General features: G+C 48.8%; 9 protein-coding genes across 9 annotated transcripts; 5 read left to right on the forward strand and 4 right to left on the reverse strand.

Annotated features, from left to right (window-relative positions):
- Positions 1 to 130: 130 nt before the first annotated feature.
- On the reverse strand, positions 131 to 378 carry PtrM4_023150 (Protamine-P1 domain containing protein; the record flags this gene model as incomplete). The annotated part of the gene is made up of 2 exons (XM_001932099.2): positions 131 to 134; positions 182 to 378. The coding sequence occupies 2 exons, from the start codon at positions 376 to 378 to the stop codon at positions 131 to 133; spliced, it is 201 nt and encodes a 66-aa protein (XP_001932134.2).
- A 398-nt stretch (positions 379 to 776) lies between these two features.
- PtrM4_023160 (TehA, Tellurite resistance protein and related permease) lies at positions 777 to 1,886 on the reverse strand (the record flags this gene model as incomplete). Its single annotated transcript, XM_001932100.1, has 1 exon — positions 777 to 1,886. The coding sequence occupies one exon, from the start codon at positions 1,884 to 1,886 to the stop codon at positions 777 to 779; it is 1,110 nt and encodes a 369-aa protein (XP_001932135.1).
- Positions 1,887 to 4,184: 2,298 nt separating this feature from the next.
- Positions 4,185 to 4,802, forward strand: PtrM4_023170 (BYS1 domain protein; the record flags this gene model as incomplete). Its single annotated transcript, XM_001932101.2, has 2 exons — positions 4,185 to 4,662; positions 4,717 to 4,802. The coding sequence occupies 2 exons, from the start codon at positions 4,185 to 4,187 to the stop codon at positions 4,800 to 4,802; spliced, it is 564 nt and encodes a 187-aa protein (XP_001932136.1).
- Positions 4,803 to 9,012: 4,210 nt separating this feature from the next.
- On the forward strand, positions 9,013 to 9,531 carry PtrM4_023180 (uncharacterized protein; the record flags this gene model as incomplete). The annotated part of the gene is made up of 1 exon (XM_001932102.1): positions 9,013 to 9,531. One exon carries the CDS (start codon positions 9,013 to 9,015, stop codon positions 9,529 to 9,531), a length of 519 nt encoding a protein of 172 aa, XP_001932137.1.
- Positions 9,532 to 10,182: 651 nt separating this feature from the next.
- Positions 10,183 to 11,761, forward strand: PtrM4_023190 (CypX, Cytochrome P450; the record flags this gene model as incomplete). The annotated part of the gene is made up of 2 exons (XM_001932103.1): positions 10,183 to 11,091; positions 11,147 to 11,761. The coding sequence occupies 2 exons, from the start codon at positions 10,183 to 10,185 to the stop codon at positions 11,759 to 11,761; spliced, it is 1,524 nt and encodes a 507-aa protein (XP_001932138.1).
- Positions 11,762 to 12,540: 779 nt separating this feature from the next.
- On the forward strand, positions 12,541 to 14,660 carry PtrM4_023200 (uncharacterized protein; the record flags this gene model as incomplete). The annotated part of the gene is made up of 2 exons (XM_001932104.1): positions 12,541 to 14,242; positions 14,293 to 14,660. The coding sequence occupies 2 exons, from the start codon at positions 12,541 to 12,543 to the stop codon at positions 14,658 to 14,660; spliced, it is 2,070 nt and encodes a 689-aa protein (XP_001932139.1).
- A 345-nt stretch (positions 14,661 to 15,005) lies between these two features.
- PtrM4_023210 (F-box multi-domain protein) lies at positions 15,006 to 15,866 on the forward strand (the record flags this gene model as incomplete). Its single annotated transcript, XM_001932105.2, has 1 exon — positions 15,006 to 15,866. One exon carries the CDS (start codon positions 15,006 to 15,008, stop codon positions 15,864 to 15,866), a length of 861 nt encoding a protein of 286 aa, XP_001932140.2.
- A 273-nt stretch (positions 15,867 to 16,139) lies between these two features.
- Positions 16,140 to 17,087, reverse strand: PtrM4_023220 (uncharacterized protein; the record flags this gene model as incomplete). The annotated part of the gene is made up of 1 exon (XM_066103556.1): positions 16,140 to 17,087. The coding sequence occupies one exon, from the start codon at positions 17,085 to 17,087 to the stop codon at positions 16,140 to 16,142; it is 948 nt and encodes a 315-aa protein (XP_065965758.1).
- A 205-nt stretch (positions 17,088 to 17,292) lies between these two features.
- Positions 17,293 to 18,189, reverse strand: PtrM4_023230 (uncharacterized protein; the record flags this gene model as incomplete). Its single annotated transcript, XM_066103557.1, has 1 exon — positions 17,293 to 18,189. The coding sequence occupies one exon, from the start codon at positions 18,187 to 18,189 to the stop codon at positions 17,293 to 17,295; it is 897 nt and encodes a 298-aa protein (XP_065965759.1).
- Positions 18,190 to 18,315: the final 126 nt, after the last annotated feature.

An 18,315-nucleotide genomic window follows, 5' to 3' on the forward strand; every position in this document is an offset into this window, starting at 1 on the left:
GTTGGGTACTGGGAAGGCGTCGCTGGCATGCAGACGTCTGGCGATTCTTTTAAAATATATTCGCATGTATCGCAGCTACAAAAGAAAAGTCATCTTCTTAGCAATCTATATGTACACCAAGTTGATTGTCTCACCTTCTCAACCGTGCTTTCCTCCACGATGACGATCATCTTTCTCTGACCGCTTTCGCTTCCTAGCACCATCCTCCGTCTCCTTGTTGTCCTCCGCTGCTAATGTGGACTCAGGCAACTCAAAGTTCTCGCTGCCGCATTCGACACATGGGAACACGTCTGCTAGCCAGGCGAAGGTGGCGGCGTCGCAGTCGCTGCAAACGACGTAGTCGATGGTTGGGTTCGGGTAGACATTGTAGTAAGACATGTTGTAGAGAGTTTTCGAGATGAGTGGTGAAATAATGTTGACTATGTGGCATATATAAATAAAACTTTCTAGCATTTTGCAGTGCATCGCTGTAAGCGTATAGCGAAATTCAATTGAAACATTATGTATGCAAAATCTACGTTTAAGGGTGCGTGAAGTCTACCATGGTTCTGATAGAACACTTGCCATGGAACGCGACATTGTGAGCCAATGGCGCTTCTTAGAAATTTGGAAAAAAGAAAATGGAATTGTAATGATAGGTACGTTGAGTGCTGGGGTCATCGCTATGTCGCATATGATGATTTAATTGATCATGTGTGTGTAGTCGTGAAGTCATTGTGTAGATGGTATAGAGGGGGTATCGTGCAAGGGGAACGAAAGTAAGCAGCATTGTTGTTTTACACCTGTCCATCGCTGTCTTCCTGCTCTTCACCGGGTTTGTGACCGTGGCCTTCAATATCCTCCATGTCTTCATCCATGCCTGGCCAGAGGACCTTCTTTTGGATCACACCCTTCACGTTGAGGATGGCGACCCAGATCCAGAGCATGACAAGGACGATGGTGGCTGCACTGCAGACACCCTTGATGCCTGGGCTGTCTAAAGCTTTGGCAATGTAGATGAGAGCGATGGTCATTCCAGCGTTGGGGAAGATGAAGCCCCAGTGGTTCAGCGTGAAGTGCGACTCCTTGGCGCTGATGATGATGCTCACGGTTGCGATGGCGCTGAACCAAAAGGATATGAACCACAGAAAGATGCCAGCGATGAGTCCGAAGGCCTTGAACGCGTCGCCTACGGGGAATGATGTGATGCCGAATAAGTCTTCGGGGACGTGTTTGGGCGCCTGCATGCCAAGCGAGATGAATGCGTTCGCTGTATATGCCGCTGGACCTACAGCGACGTACATTCCTGGTCGCTTAGGTATCTCGGGGAGCTTACTGTTGACTAAACGTGTGAAGTACAGCGTAAGCATCAAGAACGCAATAGTCCAGCCTAGGCCCTGGAATGTGACGCTGCCAATGAAGATGTTGAATCCAGGCCCGGGTGGCTGACTCTTCAACAACGTTCCTCCCAAGACACCAAGAACAAGAAACGGGTACACGGGCAAGATCCATGCGGGCATAGCGCCGGTGACTGGCAGCTCTCTTCGATCAAAGATGACGTGATATTGGAATACCGCGACCAAAATCACAATGGCCGCGTACAGCCAGAACAGAATTTCCAACGTTTTGATGAGCCATGGTCCACACGCTGGGACGCCATACAACTCGATGCAGTATATTATGAGCGCGATGCTGACAAAGAAGGCGCCGAAGAAGAAGCTCTCGTGAGGGTGGTGTAGACTGAGCGTTAACGAGCCCCGATTGTGTATAAAGCGGTAGGTGATGCAGGCGCTGAATGCGAGGAATAGGACGATGTCGAGAATGAAGAAGATCTTTCCAATCGTCTTCAGTCCATGGAAGCTGTATGGTTGTTGACCAAGAAGCGTTGCGATTGCGCCCGTCGACATGGTGCACTCAAACCACGACCAGGTGAAGTGGTCCAAGCGCTGTTTCCATGGTAGATACGTAGGATTGTAGTCCTCTCTCTGTGCGGGCCGAGGGCGCCGTTTGATCGGTCGGGCGCGCGAAGACATATTACTGTCGGTAGAAGAAGAGGAGCCAAGCATCAAAGAATTCGTCGATTCCGAGCGGGAAACAGGTGCTGGCGGTGACGAGGGCATTGTTGATTTTATTTGCGCGTGATTTCCGACAGTCAGGGCGAAGCAAATCCCAGATTGCTTGACGTCAAATTGGCATTTCATCCATACGTAGGGCCAAGACAGGTGAAAAAAGTCAAGGTGTCATGCCCAGCATGGGAGGTGTCCCGAAACGGTGTGTATGCAGGTCGATCGGGGTGCACGTTAAACACATCGAACATTGTGCCGTCGATAGTTGAGCCTCACGCGATCGGTGTGCAACGCGCTATTCTCTCTTTGGCTTTTTCCCACCATAGTGATCTTTGTTAATTGCCTGGGGTAAAAAGGTTTCGGTAGTTACAAGTGCTGTAGTTAGTAGCGCAGTTGATGGAGTAGCTGGAGGGCGGACTACAACCATCAAGCAACACCCAGGCAATATCCATCACAAGCGTACAGAAAGGCGCACCCGGCTGCCCCTGAAACAGCTCGGAGCCTCATCCTGGGACGATGCTGGGCGCGAAGGGAGAAGAGAAGTATCCCGCGGAGGGTGATGTAGGTATGACGTCGCCGCTAAAGCTGGCGCACGTGGCATGGTTGAGGGAAGGGAACACGACCCCAGTACGGATCATCACTTAGCGCTGCGCTCTGAGTATGTACGTGCTGTCTTGTTGAAATGTTTGCTATGCGCGTGCAACTGGAAAAAGTGTGTGCCTCCTTCGGCACCTTGCTCCCTGGCTAGAGTGGGACAGTGTCGAATGAAGAGTAGACGATGAAGAAGACATATCAACATTACGTTGATCGCTACCCATATGATTTCCTCGTGACATATTTCTGTTTAGATACAGGAAGTAGAGAATTTTGAATGAAGTTGGCCGTGTATCTGGGGTGATCCTGTCTTCCAGCACCTGTGAAAAGAGGCTAGCGCATTACCAAGATAAGCTTAGCTTCTTAGGAAAGAGGGGCTTTCACTCCGTCCGTAAGCCAGGTAAAAACCTTACCATCGACCTAAGACACTTTGGGATGAGATCACGACAACGACTTTTGATCATCATCGCTAGTTCTTCAATGCAATGTATTGCGACTCCCTCGAGCGATGCAGATGGTTTTCCATAGCCTCAGTATCGGCAAAACTGAGAAGACGGACGCTGATCCACAACTTGAGATACTCCAAAAGTGCAGCTGGCCATGTGACCATCACCATGCTGGCCTGCTCCAGCAACCGATTTCCAATGCAACCTCAGGATTATTATTATACATCGTATATATACTCTCTTCTCCTATGAGAACCAACCGACATGGTCTGCCAAGCATTAAAATCTACGGAAAATTATACTCACCGCATGGCTTGGTAGGGATCTCGCGAACGTGGTTCCACTAGATCACGGGGAGATGTTGAGGCTGAGCTGTATGTCTGGGTTTGGAGAGTCTCTGGCGTAAGATAGCTGTATCGGCTTACTTCATCGTGGCTGGTGTGGCGGTCGCGGCACTGACGGCTGATAGGTTCTGTCTTTCCGTCTCTTTCCAAATCTTGTTTTCTCAACTTCAGTCTCAAACCCCCTCGCTAAGAATACGGTCCTCGTATTTCTGTTACCTGATATAGATGCTTTCTTGCGCTATGCGCCTTCATTACTTGCTGTCACTAACCACATGTCGCCGCCAATCGAGGTCTGCATCGCTATTCGATATCCATTAGGAACCTCGCGTGTAACTCCACCACATGTCATGGAACCAGCTGATCGCAAAGTGCCAATAAGCGTCATGTCAGATGTAGGACCGGGTAATTGGGTGTTCGTATACCCCGCGCTGCGTTATTGCGGCTGAAAATACCGCCCTATCAGCCTCGTCATCCCTGAAAGATGCGCCTCGAGTCTCGTTACTCCGTGCGCTCTTCAGGTTACATCATGCCATCACAGTATCCAAGACAATTCTCACGAGCGGTGAGGTGACAGCTCTGGATACGAATCGCTCACGCCGTAGAGCTGGGCGCCAGGAGCCTGGAACTGAGACTCGAGAATTGGCGAGCATGAGACGAGATATAAAGATGGCCATGATCGCACAGGAAAGGAGGCATCAGAACACAAACACGAAAGCTATCTTCTTCGATAACATTCACTTCAAACAATATTCAATATGCTCCTCAACGCCATCACACTCGTCTCTCTCATCGCCGGCGCCCAGGCTGTCGGTCGCGCTATCGTTACCAACCAATGTGATGCGCCCATCTACCTCTGGTCCGTTGGTGGCAGCATCGGCGAGCAGAAAGTTATTACCAAGGACCAATCCTACAGCGAGACCTTCACCAAAGACCCCAAGTCCGGTGGTATTGCCCTCAAGATGACCGCCGTCGAAGGCGGCATCTTCAAGCCCAACGTCAGTCAAACCATCTTTGCCTACAACCTCGACGCCAATCAGATCTGGTACGACATGAGCGACATCTTCGGCGACGGCTTTGCAGGCAGAACTATGACACTCAAGCCCAAGGACCCTGCCTGCCCGAGCATCAATTGGTATGGTGGAAAGCCTACTGGTGGCAGCCAGATCAAGAACTGCGATGCCAGCACGGATTTGGAGCTGACCTTTTGCACAAACCACTGCCTGCCAAGTTGGTGTAAGTGTTACTCAACTGAATGATGTAAGAGATTTGCTAATGGCGAATGTTTAGCTCCTTGCGGCAATGCTGCCCCTGGTGATTCTAGGACTTGCTGCACGCACTGCATTGGTAGTCACCACTGTGTCGCTGCACCTTAATACGTCACACAGATATCAATACGCTAAGGCACTGGATATGTTACTGCTTTGGGGATACTGGTTCGATAGTCAGGGGAATGGTTGGATGGGTGTTCGGGTTAGAGGCGGGGTTAGCGGTTGTGCTAGTATAGGACATCACTTAATATAGAACATTTTAGGGGAGTTTGCTTGTCTGGTTCGTGAGACCTGTTTAGATTCAAACCTTAAATTCATCGCCAGTCATTTCCATGTCTCCCCTTGAGATCGAGTTGCCATATCGCTTGCTCATATGCTGTTAAGACAACGAACGCAGACGCCATCAAGTGTGCAAGTGCGTCCAACGCCCCCCAACCAATAAAGAAATGAAATCCCAAGAACTCAAGTATACTATGACTCCATACGGAAAACCATGCTCAGCTCCCAGTATGACAAGTATGTTGTTGATTGGTGTGTTCATAAAAGTTTGCGTTCGTGCCAGGAGAACAACCGCGTACGGCATATCGATTCGAAAATGAATGAATACCGGTTTTTGAACACGGGGGAAGGGAGGTTTTGCCGAAACATTGGGGACCATTCGATGTCGCGCGTGACTTTCGGGTATATATCAAAGCAGGGTTGACCGACGACATGTGTACAAGATAACTTGGTTGGAACGCATGGGCATATTCTAGTGCATGAGCATGTTCTAGTACCATCGTCGCCGTCTCCTCTCCATGTAAAGTATGTGCTTCGACAGATCCAGCAGTCTTGTTCAGTAAGGTCCGCCCGGCTAACCAGGATGAAGAAGTAGTTTCTGTACCGTTGAAAGAACATGTGACAGGGGTCTTGTTGGCTCGTCCATGATATTGTTGGAAAACGGTGTTAGGATTCATCTCTTTGTTCGTTCTCATAACCATTCCAGGGCCAAGTGACATATATACAAAGTTGTATTTGCCGGCTTGCAACATGCAGAGGAGAGCATGTTACAATATTTGTCGTCCAGATTATACTTAGTGAACATTCCGCACAGTCCGCAACAATCAATTAAGTGGGTCCTAGAAGGTTCAGATTGGATTGATTGATTACCGCTTTAAGCCTAGTAGTTACCTATAGGAGTTTAAGCCCTACCTAGATAGGTAAGTGGGTCTAGGAGAGTGACCGGATTGAATTGATTGTTGCGGAGTCTAACATTCCGTGCTTGTGGCAGACTTGGCGGTAGCTGATCAGGTTCTTATTGTCAATCCGGTCCCGTGACGATGACGCATAATCGTTCATATGCACCGTCTCCGTCTCGGGTTTGAGGAAATAGTGCTCTATACTCACGCTGCTAGTCTCGAAGTCTTTCAAGATCCCGAAGCTACTTCGTTGTGTACGGATTCCAACGCCTAGTGATTTTGCCAGTTTTTCTTTGATGTACAACTGAACACACCCAAGGACGGGAAACTCATCTCTACTCGCCACAAGGTCGGCTAGCCAAGTCCGGGTGGTGAATTGGGTGACAAATTCGAATCTTTTCACAAATAGACGAAGTGACTTCAAACTTGGTGGAAGAGAAGACGCTGGGCTCGAGATTGCAGAGGCCATACTGATGGCTGGAACTGCGAGATGCTCCAGGCCGGAAAAGTCGGTGAACTTGAGATATGGCGGTCGTAACAATAACTCATTGAACGGAAATACGTTCAGAGTTGTTATTTTAGCTAGGAACCTTTGGAATACCAATGTCGATCCGGAAGTAGGGGTAAGACTATCGTGCCGGGGGGACCAACTTCCCCGACCCCGATCCACGTCCTGCATCATAGAGTCATGAAAGGCTGGGATGACTCGTATGAGTGAATCTGTTAGAGAGAGTTCCTCGATCTTAGGTAACATGTTGTATGTGGGAGAACAGAGCAGAAAAGAGGCAGAAGGTTGTAGTATTGAGTGAGCTACACAGAGCGATTATATACACAACTAAGATGAGTAAGCAGGTGACGAGGAGTCACGTGAGATACAGTTCACAGTGTACCAGGTGAACCGAGGTGCCAGGCTGACATAACACAAGCATTAGTATTGCCACATAAGCAGACATATCCGGGTGGGCAATGTCCAGCGGTGTACTCCATCCAGGCGTTAAGTTCCATGCATGTAATTCTGCAATGAGCGCGGAAGACTGCTTGTGGAGCCAAATGTCGAACTGCTTCTCTAAATACATTTGTTGCAACTAGTTTGAGGGAATAGTACTGTTGAGGAACCCTTTTTTGTATTTGTCGTAGTCGACATCATACAAGTTCAAACGGGAAGCAGTCCTCGCAAGGCGCAGGGGGTATTGGAACAGAGCGGATAGATAACCGGGCAGGCATTTCGGGATTACAACCGCGTTACACACAAGCGCATCGTTTGCGATGTTTCTAAAGCGGCGGCATGTGAGCGCTAAGTGGTAGAGATCCCGGTTGCGAGTAGAATCATCAAGAGAAAGTGCGATCTGTAGAAGTATCTCATCCGGTTGATCAAGTATTCTGGAGTGGCCAAGGATCTGTAGCAGATACGTTTTCGGGTCCTGACAGAGGTGTCAGAAGCTGCCCAACGCTGCGAGAACTGATTCGTCGGTCGCTTCCCCGAAGCGGGTGAATGTACGGGAAGAGTGCTTTGTACGGTATGTCATCGCCATCGTGCATCTGCATCTGGAGATAGGCGTCGAGATTGAGGTAGACTGGTAGGTGAGCAGAAGTGGCGTGGCGAGCCTAGTGGGGAGGGGCGGTATTTATCATTACAAGCGAGTCCGGAAGTATCGATAGTGAATCATAAGCACGAGCCAAGCATATGACCTGCCAAGAGCACCCTGAATGCTAGTGCAAGTATAAGAATTTCGCAAATCCTGTAGCTGACTAGTCTCGTCCTATCGCTCACCTGGAGGCCAAAGCATTCATTCCTTATTTGTATCGTTCTTAGAAGAAAGTAAATTACCTAGACATGGAGAACGGCCATTGCCAAGTGTTACTCATTTTCGCATTTTGGCTTCCACCGCGGGAATGGGCCGCAAATTGGGAAAGATCTCTATCTCTCACAAGACCCGAGAGAATCATGGCGCATGCTACAAGCAGATTAGATTTATTTTTTTCTCCAGGAAGCATTAGGCAGCAATCAGTAAATGGGAGAGTAAGGATCAGGAAGGGCGACTTCTACTTGAACGGAGTCGTTGTAGTCGTTGCTCTAGACACCGGACTAAGGAGAACGAGAAACAAGGCTAGCCGATGCACGAGCGTGGCCTTGATTCTGCGATAGCAGTGTTCCCTCAACGCCTTGAAGTCCGACTACATACAATCGAGCGGTACTGTTCTTCCAAGATCAGTCAATGAGTTTTCCAGTCAACCACTAACAGAAACTTTGTCTCTCGACCTCTAAATCTAATAATGATGCGAAGGTATTGAAGCGGTTTAGAGGCTATCAGAATGGTACCTCGGGGTTGAACAAGCGATGCTATGGTGTGAAGGAGTGATGCTTCTCGTTGTCTTAGCCAAAGGCCCGGATGACATCATCGCCTGCCCCACTTGCTCCCTACCCCTTCTTGCCTTCCATCCTTCAGCTTTCTTACCCCACGACTTCAGGAATCTAGACCTTTGCCTATCTACGCCCCCAATTCCGAAGACCGCGAGAACGTACAGTGAGCCCTTGCAAGCTGCCAGCCTGGTACATGACATCATTGTCGCGATGCTGCGCGAGGGCTGTGCTGACTGCGGATGCGCCTGCAGCTGATGCGTACCCGCCCACCACCGCGACGTGCGACGAGGCTTTTCGATGCGACGATCCATCCAGAGATCTAGACCACGGACTCGCGGTAGTCCAACGGTCTCAATATAGAGAAGGCATGGGGAAGGTTAATTGTGCTCTCGGCAATTTACCCGTCATAGGGCTACAGACGACCCCAGGACGCGCTGAGGGTCTAGACCGCCGATACTGTGGCTGCAACCCCAAGACATGATGTAGTTATGGTCTGCTTGGAAGTAGATCAGGCCTGATGCGCGCGCGAGGCAGCTGTTTCGTATTGCGCTGGTCGTGCAAGAGGAGGTCAATAGGCAAATGTGGAGAGTTTGGGATCTCGATGAGAAAGTTCTGGACTCTGTATACTGGCGACAGGCTACGTATGATTGTTGTAGCGATGCGAAGGTGAGCATATATATATCTGGATGCAAATGACCGTGATATACATCCACCTCCATCAATTACACGCCGATCAAAGCAACATCTTCTCATCTATCTTTGTCAACAATAAAAGATGCGGTCATCTCAAGAACTTCCTGTGGATACAGCCCAGAAAGACGTCCAGGCCAACATTGCTATCCCTTCTACTGCGGACCTTAGAGTTACAGTGACAGGTGTCAACCAGTCCAAACGACGAAAGAGGACGTTTCGAGTCATTGAGCGCCCCGATGGTGTCATCGTTGAATGTCCTAGCTACCGAAAAAGCCTCCCAACGCTCACACCAGAGCGACATTTGCAAAAGAAGCCGGTGGTTTTGCCCATCCCTTCCGAACCATCGAAGCCCATGTTGGGAGCAAATGCTTGCAAGAACAAGGAGGAATTGCTAGGAATCGGTGCCTTTGCAGGTGGTACAGGTAGAATAGGACAGGAAGATTTTGCGGCATCTAGGGGAGGCTACAACGCACAAGCCAACAACACAGAGGAGCTGAAGTTGGAAAGATATGTGGAAGATGCATACAATGGAGTGGCACCAATGGAACGTTTTCTCGCTGAATCTGGATTATGGAGTCCCCTGTCGCGACGATCGGTATGAAGGAAGTCTATGTAATCATTTCGATGTTTTGAAGTTTTTTTAAGATGCATAGAGCGAAGTGACGATCTTGACAAGATATCTATCTCTTACAACTATGGTGAAAGAATAATATATGCGCTTGTTCTTGTTATGATTCTCATCTGGGAGATCTTGTGCACGTGCTCCCCCTGAGCGGATCATTACGGATGCGTTGCTGCGTATTACGTCCGTATCTCGGGCCGAATCACGGCCAACAATGGTTTTTACCTGGGCTCTGAGTGGTTGCGTATACAAGTTGGACCGATGCGAATTCGGGTGCCCAAGACATGTGCATACGTGGGGAATGCTACAAGTAACATGTCGCAGTACTCAGACTATCAATTGCCGATTCTGCGCATTCACTGAATAAATGCTTCATTTCAGGTACCCGAGTTGCGAAAGAGCTTCGGTAAGAAACAACAATCACGGCTGCGGTATACCTGGGGAAAGCTTGAAAGAGGTCTAAGTATGTATATCTGGCACCCGCTTCCCGCCTTCTCGTCTCAATCGGCCCGGCCAAGGTGCTAGCCTAGTCCGACCGGTCTTTGCTGGGCCGCTTCTGCGTACTTAAGCTTGCTTCCCATTCCTTGTCGCATTTCTGCCGCATCAACAGCAGCACCAGATTCACGCATTATGGCGCTTCCCGGCGTGATTGGGGACTTCGCTGAACCAAAAACGCTACTTCTCTTCCTCCTTTCATTCGTAGTTCTATACACCTGCGCCATACTATATCAGTCCTACGCTCACAAAATCCCCGCAAATTCGCCCCCTCAAGTCGACGACGACCTCCCCATAACCGGTGCATCTGGCTGGTTTACTCGACGATGGGATTGGTGCCAGGAAAAACGCGATCGGTCAAAGACCGGCAACTTCTCCTTCCATGCGGGATCAAGATTGGTCATCGGGCTTTGTGGTGAAAATGGACGGCGAACTTTCTTTGAGTCCAAGGGTCTGTCCTTCACTAAAGGCTACGATGTCTTGTTTGGAGGCGGTCCGAATTCCAGCACCCGTGCCCAGATCCGGTCTGATCCTGACTTGACACCGTGGTTCAATCGTCAGATAGTAAACCTCTTGAAAAGCGATCATCTTCAAAAAAGATTAGCTACCCTCATATCTGATACCAAAGACGGTATCGAAGCCATTAAGCAAGATCCAAGTGGCTGTACTGATCCGTTTACGAGTATTTATAACATCGTCTTTCGTCTTACCATCCGTACGCTAGGTGCAAACGAGATTGTTGAGAATGAGGGTTTGCTAGAAGCGTTTGCAAAGAATTTCGGAATAATCGACAAGAGTTCGAATGCTACAACGATCTGCTTCCCTAAGTTTCCCTCGCCGTCCCTTCTTAAGCGGTACTTTGCGGGAGCGCAACTATTTTCGATTGTGGCAAAAATTATCAAGACGCGTGAGACAACTGGAAAGAAGTACGATGATGCTTTGCAGTTCCTGCAGGATCAGGGTAGTAGCACTCTCGATATAGTCCGGTTCATCCTTGCGGCCTTGTTCGCTGGAGTACTCAACAGTGGCATTAACGCCGCGTGGGTTAGTACAACTACGTTTGCATACTTGAATTGTACATGTACTGACTTCTGTATAGGTTCTCATCTATCTTGCAACCTCACCAGAGTGGCAGAAAAAGGTGAGGGATGAAGTATGTGGGGTTGCTGCAAAATACGCCAAGGATCCGAATATGCCGTTGGTCAGGCAGCTTGAAGACGTTCCCTTGGAAGCGTGGGAGTCGGAGTTCCCCATCATCGAAATGTGCCTACGCGATTCTATGCGTCTCGGAATATCCAGCAACTTATTTAGGCGGAACATAAGCGGAAAACCTATACCCACAGGCAACAATAACGAGGTGATTCCACCAGGGGCAGTTGCGGTCTATCCTGTAGGCGATATTCATTTCGACCATGAAGTCTATCCTGATCCGTACAAGTGGGATCCGTCCCGTTACCTGCCGGAGCACGCACAAGACACTAAAGCCCATGACTTCGTTGGTTGGGGTTCAGGACGACACCCTTGCCTAGGCATGCGCTTTGCCAAACTAGAGCAAAATCTCATCACCGCGTTCTTTGTGACCAACTTCAACTTTGATCTTGAGGATAAACAAGGTAACAAGGTCACTACACCCCCGGCTATCAACGTCAATGACCATTTTCCATCCAAGCCAGCACTTTCACATTTTATTAGAGTGACACCGAGGGAGAAGTAGCAGATCTTATTGAATGATAAGATACCTGGACGTGATCTAGGAATTCAGAAGTTACCGTTCTTAGAGAATGTGCGGCGACAACGAGGTTTGCGAGGTTGAGGATATTGAGAAATTGGTGGGTTTAGGGCGCGACAACGGAGTCAAAAGATAGGGTTGTCTAGTAAAATTTTGTGGGATAAAGGGCGGAGGGTGCCGCTGAGGACATTTAAAGGGCTGATGGGATTGTGTGGTCGTGAAATGTGCGGTAGGGCGTTACCGGTAGAATGAATGACTCATCGACAATACAATTGATGGTCGACCTAGATAGTTCCTCCGAAACTTCTATATTGGTAAGATTAGTAGATCTGTGAACTAATGAAGCTAGAGCGATGGAATCGATTTGTGGGGCAGCAGTGCATGTGTAGAAGTCAAAGAGGTCGGGTGGTTCCTGATCGCAGGCTAGCGTCTTGGCATAGACGTGTCACTCCTCCCACTATGCAATCAACGAGCATCCCTACCAGCATAGGCATGCATCGTCACATATCCGAGCCCCTCCAGAGCACGCAACCGCTGCAGGCTTTCTAAAGAGTCCAAAAGCTTCACACGCGACGCCCCACTACATTCACCCTATTACGTCACCGTGTGTTGGTCATCTGCAGGGACCGCGATTGCCACAGTTGCGACCTTCAAGCGAGTCAAGTGCGCATTACCTCCTACTTGTTGTGCTGGGTGCCCACCCGTTCCAACACTAACACCCCGCCTCAACGCCCCGAAGGAACTCAACCTCGTCCCTTGCCGCGATGGCACCATCAACGCCACTCAATTCTAGTGTTAGGAAGAGGCGTGTAGCGAGTCCTGGTTTGGGTATCGCCAATCTTCACCTCCCACGCGAAACAACAATACCGGAATCTTCCCTCATGGGCTTGCCCGCTGCAACACAACATCGTTTGAAGGCCTATCCAGAAAAAGACGAGCAAACCCGTCAACATAGACAGCGTATCGGTCTTCTCGATCTACCATGCGAGATACTGGAGGCGATAGCTCTTGAGCTCTGCGGAACCCAATCTGTCATTGAATTTGGGCTTGTCAACCGTCGAATACATGGAGTCGTCCGCCAGGCCACCGCGCGAAAGCTTATTGTATCGAGGAAGATAAGAGCGTTTATCGGAATGCTCGGGAATCATCCAGAACTCATCGACAAAGTTTCCCATGTTGATCTAGGCGACTTTGGGTGTATTCACCATCAAAAGTGCCTCTGTCTAGGTAAACCTAGTCTCGACAAGCAAGTCCTGGAAGTGATCGGCAGGGCAATAGCCGCAAACACCAATAATTTGGTGAAGTGGAATCATATTCGAGAAGAAAAGCGAAGTTCTGGGGGTGTATGGCGCGCACCCCAAGCTTTCTTCATTAACGTGCTAGCATCACTTTGCCCGAATATCAAGTCCGTCAAGATTGAGCTCCCAGAAGCCAGCGTGTTTACTTCAAGTCAACCGCCACGCCCTATCCATTTGGCTCCCTATAGCCTACCTTCTCCCAATCCAGAATTTCTACCCGTCGCTCCGTTTCAAGGTCCGGCACTCAGGATAATGCAACAACGGCTCGAAGTCCTTACGATTGCAGAAAACACTAGATGGAAAGGCCCTGCTACTGTGGAGATCTTAGAGGCACAAGATCTCACGTGGAGGAATATGGGCACCCATACCATTACCCTAGCCGGTTTCTCCAAACTAAAACGCTTGGATGTACCCATGAGCGCTTTGGGAAGACCGCAATCCATCGTATTCCTCGACCCAACCCGACCGACTGATACGATGCGGGATAAAGCAGCCGATGCAGCAAGCCCAAGCTCAGTCCGCAAAATCAACATGTCGCAAGTGTCAAGAACAAAGGTCATACCACTTACTATCAGATACTTACATTTACGATCCTGTGGCAAGTGGACATTCGCATTCCTTCAGAGTATCAACAGTGTTCCTGTAGAAGATTTCAAGCTTAAGCATATTGAGCTTTTCTTCAATATAGGACCTCAACAAATTGTCGCGCAGTGTACGATCGTGGATGAGGGCCGATTTAGCTACAGTCGGGTACTGATGGAACTCGCTCGCAAGGGTATCAAGATCAGCTTCTACACTGGTCCGGAAGAGGTACCTCTTGATATGCTTCAAGAGCTCTTGACACTATCCGCCATCTCGCCAATGGAGCTCTGGCGGTTTGCCTTGTCGCGTGTACCTTTCACAGCGTTGAACCGCCAATGTAGTGTGAAACGCCGCTCTTCTACCATCGCTAGCCGTCTCTTCCTACGACATGTGGGTCACCACTTCCAACTTTTCAACAGCCCTACTTTCGAAGCAACATCGTGGATACAGGGCGCGTTCTTCCATGGTGTCAAAAACACTAGATGGGACCCTCAATTGCAGGATTGCAAAGCAAAGGTCCGCTTGGTTGGTTCCCGAGGGAAATTTGTGAAGGCTTGGATCACTAGGAGTTTCCCGGCGCTGCGTAGTAAGCCTCATTGGTAGTGAAGTATGGTTACATAACTAACTGATTCATAGATTTGGATACCTTCGACTTCTGCTTCCGGGTTTCAAACGATTGCACCCAACTGCCTAAGGAGATCTCATTCTTAGGTGCGACTTTCACGTTCCCAGAGAACGCTCGCACGCAACAAGTCGAGAGAAGATTGAGCACAAAGACCCAAGAAAGTACAGAAGGATTCAAGAAAGCCTACCAAGGAACGCAGGCATCTGGAGGGGAAAATTATGTGAAAAGCTTGATGGATCCCATGACGCGGCTGCGAGTAGGACCTGGTCGAAGCAACCTCTCGCATGAAACGACCACGACTGACTCCAGTTTCCGGATTGTCGATTGGATTCACATTGAGTGGAAGTCTCTGCTGGAATTCAAGGCTCTGAAGATGTGACATGACTTGGCGAGGCTGTAGCAAAGCGGGGGAATGGCACTAGAAAGGGGGGAAGGGTATATCTTACAGAATAAGTCTAAGCCGTATCTCCCTGTGGTTTTCAAACACCTGATAGAGCTCTATAATTTCACAGTCTTGTTGATTTGTAGAACTGTAATAATACTGCATTTATCAAGCTCATTATGCTGCACAATAAATTGAGTGAGTGGCGTCTCGCACGTGATAACGTGCTACTTACGCGCCTACAAATGACGTAATGACGTAAATGTTTACCCATCAGCGCCAATCGTACATAAGCAGCCTTGCCTTTTCACAAACCCGCAATCCTACTGCAGCCCGCATACCATGTTCCGACAGCCTTCAAGTACCGTTGCCGCTGTGGACGCTGGCACCACCCTGAACGACCTTCCAGACGAAATTCTTCTCCATATCGGCGCTCAGTTTACCGGCTTGAGTCGGGAGATCGACCTCGTGAACCTTGCGCTTGTATCACCGAGATGGCGCATGGTTGCACAAGAATGGCTAGTTAAGGAACCACGCTTCAACATCACATATATCTACGAGTACATGTGTGAGTTGAGTCGTAGACCGAAGTTAATACAGCGAGTGAAGAGTATGGAGATCTGGAGCACGAGCCAAGGTCGCATAGCGTACGATGATGAGGATTCTCCACCAATGCTACTGGGATACAACCCCGTCAAAGCACCCGAGGAGATGACCTCAGCGTTCGAATGCATGACACAATGTAGGGCCATTGTGAAGCGTTTTGCGCGTAACGAGAAGGATCGGGACATGTGGATGCGAGCATTAGATGAGGATGTCATACCCGCCCTTTTTGGTATCCTTATCTGCACGCTACCCAATCTCAAGGAACTGAGGCTAGGTCAGGGCTGGTTGATGGACTTCCCCATGTTCAGTAACATGCTCGCTACTCAAGTCCAACCTATCCCCAAGACGTGGATGTATAGCTTTCTCGCTGGTCCGCTTGATCTGCTATATTCACGTTTGACAGTTCTGGAGGTCCCTGCGGATATGAGAACTCTCGAGTTTCCTGGCACATCGACTGTATTTGATTTGCGACCTTTCCAGCATCTGGCAGAAGTCGGCATCACCATGGAAGCGCTTTTGCACGATTATGAGATTCTTGGAGAGTCACCAGACCCACGCAAGATTTTCCCCCCCAACGATCAAAGTCCTCAGGATTAGCGAAGCGACAATCTCACGTATGTGATATGGAAGAAGAGATGAAGGACTGAGTTGATTGTATAGCTATGAACGAGGGAAGCTATATATATGTGAGGAATGAGAGAGTGTAGGGATAGCCCTGCTAGCGTGCAACACACCCCCCCCAGACTGTAGTGAAGCGTAAGGCTGTAGTGTAGAGACTAAGGTAGCTGTCTCCAGTTTAAAGGTGAAAAGGAGTGAATAAAGTCCATGTATTAGAACCAGCCCGCTGTATTGCTGGGTAGTTCAGGAGTTTTAGTTGTTGTGAAGACTGAGGAGACGTTTAGTGATATCCTCAAGTCCTAGTTGACGTGTGAAGTTAACGTGCTTTTGCTTTGGTAGTGCCTTTGTAAGACCGTCTGCAGGCATTTGGGCAGTAGAAATCCATTGTACATTCACCTCTCCTCTCTCAACTGCTTGACGTAGCCAGAGTTGGTGAATATCGACGTGTTTGAGCTTGGTTTGAAGTCTTTCTGTGGCCTTTGTCACAATTCCCACTGTCTGCTTGTTATCACAATAGATGACTGGGGTGATGTCTGTTTTGAAATTAAGCTGATCAAAGAGATTGTTCCACCAAATGAACTCTGACGCAGCACGGCTGAGAGCGTAGAGTTCGGCTTCTGTAGTTGACTTTGTAACAGACCGTTGTTTCGTAGCTTTCCAGTCAATTGGCATTCCAAAGAGCTTGAATAGATAGCCATCTGAGCTACGTCTAGTAGACAGATCGTCTGCAAATGAAGCGTCTGCAGCTCCAAAGAAGATAGGCTCAGGGTTAAAAGCAGTCCCGGGGATTGAGTAACCAGTGTTGTCAGGAGTGAGTGCTGAGGCTTTTAAGGCGAAATTGCGTGTCTTGACCAAGAAGCGCCAGGCATGAATTGCAGCGCGTAGGTGTTGTTCTCCAGGATTGTTGAGATACCGGGAGAGAATTGAGTGGGTGAGTGAGATGTCAGGTCTTGTGAACACTGAGATGTAGGCTAAGGAGCCAACTAATTGCTGGTATCTTTTCTTTAGTGCTTTGTCTACCACAGTGTTTGGCTCAAGGTTGGTTTCAGCCATTGGAAAATCAGGTAAGGTAGTTGCTCCTTCCATCAAGTTGTACTTATGTGCTACCTTATCAATAAAGGCGTCTTGAATCAGCCAAGTTGATTGTTGAGAGATATCGCGAACTACGCGTATACCGAGGAACCAGTTGAGTTGACCCATCGATCTAAGCTCATACTTCTTGAAGAGCTTGTCCTGGAATTCCTTGTGGATGTCCAGCTTCGATGGATGTACTAGGACAACCACAGTTGTCAACAAGCAAGTCAAGTCTCAATCAAGTCTCTATCGATAAGGGATCAGACCATCCTATGGGACGTGTCCTCGTGCACGGTTATCCCTATGGTCTGTTTGCCACTATCGATAACAATCAAGTCGGCTTGACTTGCTTGTTGACAACTGTGAGGACAACTATATCATCAACATAGAAGAAGACAATAAGACTGTTGTTGGCAAAGAGACATGGCGTATTTGGGATTTGTTTGAGGCCAAGATCTTGGAGTGTGTTGGCCAGGTCCTGGTACCATAGTAGAGGTGCTTCCTTTAGGCCATATAAGGCTCGGCGGAGGAGAAGCAGAGCTCCAAATTGAGTTGTGAAGCCTTCAGGTGTGTTGCAGTACAGTTTCCTAGGTACCCGAGCATTGAGAAATGCGTTCATGGCATCGTATTGGAACATAAGTAGTCCAAACTTAGTTGACATTGCGATGAGAGCTCGAAAGGTTTTAGCTGCTAGTGTAGCAGCGTAGGTGTCACCCCATTGTGTTTGGAGATCACCTCTGACCACAAGTCGCGCTTTAGCTTTCAAGAAGTAGCCATCTTCGTCAAACTTGTTAGTGTATACCCACATGAGGGGCAGAGTCTCTGCATCAGCAGTGAATGGAGTTACTTTGGTGTTCTCGAAGCAACCTTTCTTCCAACAGTCGTCCATCTCCTTTTTCATGGCGTTCCAGTACAAATCGGCCTGGGGATGAGAAACGACGTCTTTGAACCGCTTAGGTGGTTCAGGCATCTGATCTCGATGAAGCCTAGTCTTTGGAGTAATGGCTGTAATCTTCTCATAGAGTGTTGGGTGAAGGGAAGTTGCAAAGGTTCCATAGTAGGTAAAGAAGTTTGATGAAACTCTGTCTTGTCCCTTCTTAGCGCGGCTGCGTCTGCTTCCAGTAATTACATTGTAATCTCCAATGTCTGGATGCAAAGCTTGTGGTGCATTGTTGTTGTGCCGATCTGGGAGATAGCCAGGTATGTCGTATGCATGGCGAGATTCCATTGATGGAGTTGGGCGCTGTAGGACAGCTATTGTTGAGTTGGTTGGTGATGGTGAGTAGACTCCGCAACAATCAATTCAATCCGGTCACTCTCCTAGACCCACTTACCTATCTAGGTAGGGCTTAAA

This window comes from Pyrenophora tritici-repentis, chromosome 1 (assembly GCF_003171515.1).
Source record: "Pyrenophora tritici-repentis strain M4 chromosome 1, whole genome shotgun sequence".
In the NCBI taxonomy this organism is placed as follows: Eukaryota; Fungi; Ascomycota; class Dothideomycetes; order Pleosporales; family Pleosporaceae; genus Pyrenophora; species Pyrenophora tritici-repentis.